We start from the raw sequence: 5,982 nt of genomic DNA on the forward strand, positions 1-5,982 counted from the left end.
TCGCAGATATCATTTAAAACCACAGTAACGGCATCAGTAGGTTAAAATCTCCCAAGTTAAACAGCTGGCAAAATACCTGTAAAATGAAGAATCCAACGCCCCATAGATTTAAATTTCAAACTAATAATTTAATAATCCAAGCTCATTTCCAAATTCCTGACAGGGACGTAAATATAAATTTAAGGCTGTGACACCCCCACTTCTTTTTGTAATAACACCCTCCAACTAATAATCCTTGAATTGATAATTGTCATACATATCTCGATTTAGTTATAAGCGAGAAACAAACTCTAGTTTAACAGTGTAATATACGTTACTGATTAAGTGTAATATTTTTGTCAACAAAAAGGACTGCAGTGCAACTAATCCATCATTTGAAAGCCCATGTCTTACTGAAAACCTAAATTAATTGAGATATCAGTTGTCGAGAAATTGTACAATTTGCCCCAAATTGTTTTCTTCAGAAAATCAATTGACTTATTGGAGTTAACAGAGTGTAAGCTGAATTCACCAAGAAGTAATGTGAAGTACTCTTCTTTGACAACATTGAGTCTAACACGAGCTTATGCAAAGATCAGGTAATTGAGAGTATGGTTGATAAACGTCCATCGATTGAGTATTAATGATAGATATACGGAGTTCCATTACCGAAAGTTGTGGATGACTTGCTCTGGAATTTCACCTCCTCTCGAGGCGTTGTCAATGGAATGTAAGTGTGGTTCCTTCTACAAGTTTTCTTTTTAAGTGCCATATATTTTTCATTTCTGAGAACTCAAAGCCTTTACCCATGTTGCAAATATGCAACAAATTGGAAGACATTCAAACCAAACCCTAAAATCCTCTCTTCTCTCTCTTCAGTAACTGTGGTTTTGCTTTGGCGCTTGTTGTTGTCGGTGGACTTATTGGTGTTAGGGGAGCTGCTGTGGTTGTTTATTTCTTCTGTTTTATGTTTATGTCCTTTATTTTGTTTTTTAATATTGTATTGTATTGTATTATGTTGTATTATTGTTTGTAATTAGATACTTTGATTTTTTCTTTTTTGATTGTTAGGGGATTTCACCTACAATAGTTGAGGTGAGTATAGTTTCATAAAATTTCTCAGGTTTTTAGAGATTTAATGGGTGAAATCTTTCCTCTCCTATAAGGAATTAGAAGTTCTTAGGTGGCATTTGTTTTTTTGTTTGAAATTTGAATAGATCTAAATTAATCTAAATTTTGAATAGAACTAAATGTCTGAATTTGAATGAGATGTTTGTTTTTTTTTTTTTTGTCTTAATTGATACAAGTATTAAGTTGTTTGTTTTTTATCTTTAAAAAATTGAAAACTAGTATTTTTACATTTATGTCCTTATAAATTATAAATGTTAAACAAATAATAAACATTTCAAACAACTTAAATAAGATAATATATTATCTTAATATAAATTATTTTCAGTTGAATACAACCCTTTATATCATGTATTAATATATGTTAATCAATTTTATTGTAGTTTATAATATTTTTATATGAAAAATATTTCTAAAAATTATGAAGATAAATAATGCTAATTTGAAGAAAATAAAAAGATAAAAATAATAATAGTCTACCACTATATTATCATAAGTTATAAAAATAATACTAACTATTAAATTTTATTTAGGAACGGATAAAAATTAATTGATTAGATAGGGATATTTTAGAGAATATATTTTTATGATATCATTTAGACTTTTTATATTAAGCAAAAAGCTAAAAAATTGGCTTAATAACTTAATGACTGAAAATTTTCATTAAGTTGACATAAACAAATGGACTTAATGACTTAACTGATTGAACTTAAGTCAATTAAGCCATTAATAAAAAATAAATAAATAGCCCCTTAGTGTTTGGTGATTTTAATATCTTTGTTTTATTATTTGAGGCTATATAAAGTTAGACTGGAATCATAATTTCTTATCCTATTCATAGTAGTTAAGTCGAATGTAGTCTTGTATTTGTGAAATACTAACTAGGCAACCCAAGAGGGGGGTTGAATTGGGATTTTAAAAATTATCCTAGGCAAACCACACAACAATTTAATCTATTGCCTTAATCAAATTGAAAACAATAAATTCAATCATGCACAATATTAAAAGAGTAAGGGAAGAGAAAACAAACACAATGATTTTTACGTGGTTCGGCAATCCCCGCCTACGTCCACGCCTCCAAGCTCACCGGGCTTGAGGATTTCACTAAGCTAGCCTCCCAAGGCTTCAAACGCTTACAATTGACTTCCAATGTGTCAATGGACCTTTACAACAAGAGATTATCTCCAATCTCTTAACCCAAGTGTATCCCAACACTTACAATCTTTTAACTTGATTTTACAAAAAGGATTACAAATGAATCTCTCTCACACAATGTGTTTGATCACAAATGAAAGCTCAATGTGTAAATGAATGAGATGAATACAAAAATTTAAAGCTCAATGAAAGTTGTATTCTCAATATTTTACTCAATGATGATCGTTGGAAATCTTCTTGTTTGAATTGGATTGAGATTATTTATAGTTGGAGGTGAAAAAACTACCCGTTATAGACTGTCTGCTAGAAAACGGTTCGCCGTTAACCATTAACGGTTAACCGTTTAGGCCGGTCAAAGTTACCGTTGGGCCAATTTTTAAATAAACGGTTAGCCGTTTAGGCTTACCCTTTCGCCGTTAATTTCCAGAGACCTGCAAAACAAATTTGGTTTAACCGTTCTTACTAAACGGTTCAAGGTTAGCAATCTGAAAATAATCGGTTAACCGTTTTCAGTAAACGGTTCACCGTTAGTTTCCAGAATCATCATTTTAACAATACTTTGCAGAACATGCTTTCTGGAAATTATCGGTTAGCCGTTTTAAATAAACGGTTAGCCGTTTGCTACAGTGATTGCTACAGTGAAAATATTTTTTAAAGTTATAGTTTGACCCCGAAACTTTATAAAACTATATTACGGCCCAAGACGTTATGAAAATTTGCACATAGGTCCAATTTCAGAATTTCTAAGTAATGCTTTGTTAATCCCAAAACTTTCTGAAATTATGGTATAGCCCAAAATGCTATTACACTTTTCAAATAAGTCCTTTACCAAGATTTCAAGCAATACTTGTTTATTTCAAAGTTTTCAAAATTCTTTCAATTAAACCATAAACTTTGAAAAACAACTAATTTCATAAAATCATTTTTCCATTAAATATAAAACATTTATAATGTGAAAATAATGATTTATTTAAAAAGAATATTAAATAATTTGAGCTTAAAAGATTAATCATTCTTAATCTTGTTTGTTATCATCAAAATTAATATTATGGAAACATATATGTTAACAATTTGCACCTTATGGCATTTGTATTGTTGGCCTTTTGGTTCTTTGAATGAAAGTCATCCTTCAAAAAAAAAAAAAATCTATTAAAAGAATAAAAAATATATATACTCTTTTGAAGTTTTCAGCCCTTCAAAAGAAAAAGATAAGATTTCAGATTTCATAAATCTTAATTATTATTTTTACTTTGAAACGTGTTTTATATGGCTTTGATTCACGGATCTGGGTACCCCACTTCTGATTTGATTATGACCCGGGCACCGACATGTTGATATCACATTTCGACAAACAAACCCATTACTCATCAACAACTCAAAAAGATTTTCAATTTTTTTCTTTTTCACCTCAAATCTCTATGTATTTTTTTTTATGCTGTCCAAAAGGCCACACCACATCCTTTATCCCAATCTTTCCTTCATCTATTTGCCATGGCCTCGTGCCCAAAGGGAACTCCAAGCACATTATTGCATTTGGATGCACAAGTAATGGGAGGCCAGAGAGTCACGACGGTGGTAACAAAAGAAGAGCTGACTGAATTCGTGCGGTCCACAATATTGAAGAGACAAGAGTTCGATGAAGTACCCTTTTACATACTCGATTTAGGTGTTGTGGTTACTCTCTACAATCAGATGATCTCAAAACTTCCGATGATTCATCCTCACTATGCCGTCAAGTGCAATCCTGAGCCAGCCCTTCTCGAGGCACTTGCAGCTCTGGGCTCAAACTTTGACTGTGCGAGCCGATCTGAGATTGAAGCTGTTTTGGCACTAGGTGTCTCACCGGATCGTATCATTTATGCAAACCCGTGTAAGCCTGTTTCTCACATTAAGTATGCCGCGAATGTTGGCGTCAACTTGACAACTTTTGACTCAGTAGAGGAGCTGCACAAGATTCGGAAGTGGCATCCGAAATGTGACTTATTGATCCGGATCAAACCCCCGGATGATAGCGGAGCAAAGCATCCGTTGGATTCCAAATACGGTGTTGATCATCATCCTCAGGAAATTGTGCCTCTTCTCGAAGCCGCTGAAGCTTCAGGGCTCTCTGTAGTTGGTGTGGCATTCCACATAGGAAGCGCTGCTACAAAATTTGCTGCATATCGCGGAGCCATAGCGGCGGCTAAAGCGGTCTTTGAAACAGCAGCTCGCTTGGGTAACAACAAAATGCGTGTGCTAGATATCGGTGGCGGCTTCAGTTTCACTAATTCAAACACAAAATCATTCCAAGAAGCGGCCTCGATCATAAAAGAAGCTCTTCATGCTTATTTTCCGAACGAATTATTACCAGGATCGAGTCTGAGAGTGATTTCAGAGCCTGGTCGGTTCTTCACCTACTCGGCTTTCACCCTTTACACTCAAATTATTGGGAAGCGTGTTCATGGTGAGATGAGAAACTATTGGATTAACGACGGGAAGTACGGGTCATTTGACTGGGTAAACTACGATGAAGCAATTGCTAAGTGCACCCCTTTAACTCTTGCTTCCAGCCTTACCACGAGCAAGGGACTGTCGAGGACTTACAATTCAAAGGTATTCGGACCAACGTGTGATGCAGCCGACGAGGTGTTTTCAGGTCACAAGTTGCCCGAACTCGAGGTGACCGATTGGCTTGTGTTTTCTGAAATGGGTGCCTATACGAGGGCTCGTGGAACCAATTTCAATGGATATAACACTGCTGCCATTCCAACTTACGTTGTCCGCTCAAATCGAACCTAGCTAGCTATACATAAGGTATGTGATCACCGATGATATCTGTTTAGCTATATATAATGCATGTGATCACCGTTGATATCTGCTGCTTAATTTTATTTATGAATAATCCGGCTTTTTCAATGAATAAAAATCAAGATTTTCCTTAACGGCAACTTGGTCTCATACTTGGAATTTTAATGTTAGAACTTGGAATATTATAGGCAAAACTCCAACAAATTTTTATTTTAGGAAAGTAGTACTTGATCCTAATCCTACTTAAAGAATACACGTATACGCAAATGAAAGCTCAGATATCATAGTCATACTTTTCTCAACAGAACCACAGCAAATTGTTTTATCAAACAACCAATACAGATGATGATAATTCATGGTATTACAAAGTCCAACTGAGGATAGTTTGCTGCAAACTCAATAGCGCGCTTTCTAATAGGTTGATACTCCTCGGTTTCTCTACGGCACAAATCTATTGGCTTTCCAAGGAAGACGGGTGGACAAGGATAAAGAGTTACTTTGTCCAACAGCTTAGCATTTTCAATCAAACAAATCAACAACTAGGTATCAGTTGTAAGCCCCATGTATCCAATCAATTCTACCTCCCTAATGCTTAAATCCCAGAGGCTTACGTATGGATGATCCTTGACAGTTCGTACAAATCCAGATGAAGCCTCTACCTTGAATAACTGCATGGCGCAAGACAAAAGCACCAAAAAAAAAAAAAATTATAAATAATTATATGCATAGGTAAAATGATATTCTGAAAATACAACTACAGCTCCCAAAGAATCTAGCGAAAATCTTTGTAATGAAGGAGATGCTAGGAAGAAAGTAATCATCATCCTTGACTTTAATTGTCAACTCCAAATGCTTAAGATTAAATAATATGGGAATATTGTGGGGGACCGCCTCAGCACCTGAAACAATTTGATAAAGATACTACTATTGGTA

The 5,982-nt window shown here is 34.5% G+C and overlaps 1 protein-coding gene across 1 annotated transcript; it reads left to right on the forward strand.

Annotated features, from left to right (window-relative positions):
• Positions 1 to 3,651: 3,651 nt before the first annotated feature.
• On the forward strand, positions 3,652 to 5,144 carry LOC18049691 (ornithine decarboxylase). Its single transcript, XM_006442708.2, has one exon. It carries the CDS (start codon positions 3,754 to 3,756, stop codon positions 5,038 to 5,040), a length of 1,287 nt encoding a protein of 428 aa, XP_006442771.1. The 5' UTR covers positions 3,652 to 3,753; the 3' UTR covers positions 5,041 to 5,144.
• Positions 5,145 to 5,982: the final 838 nt, after the last annotated feature.

The sequence above is a fragment of the Citrus clementina genome, unplaced genomic scaffold (genome assembly GCF_000493195.1).
Source record: "Citrus clementina cultivar Clemenules unplaced genomic scaffold, Citrus_clementina_v1.0 scaffold_3, whole genome shotgun sequence".
In the NCBI taxonomy this organism is placed as follows: Eukaryota; Viridiplantae; Streptophyta; class Magnoliopsida; order Sapindales; family Rutaceae; genus Citrus; species Citrus x clementina.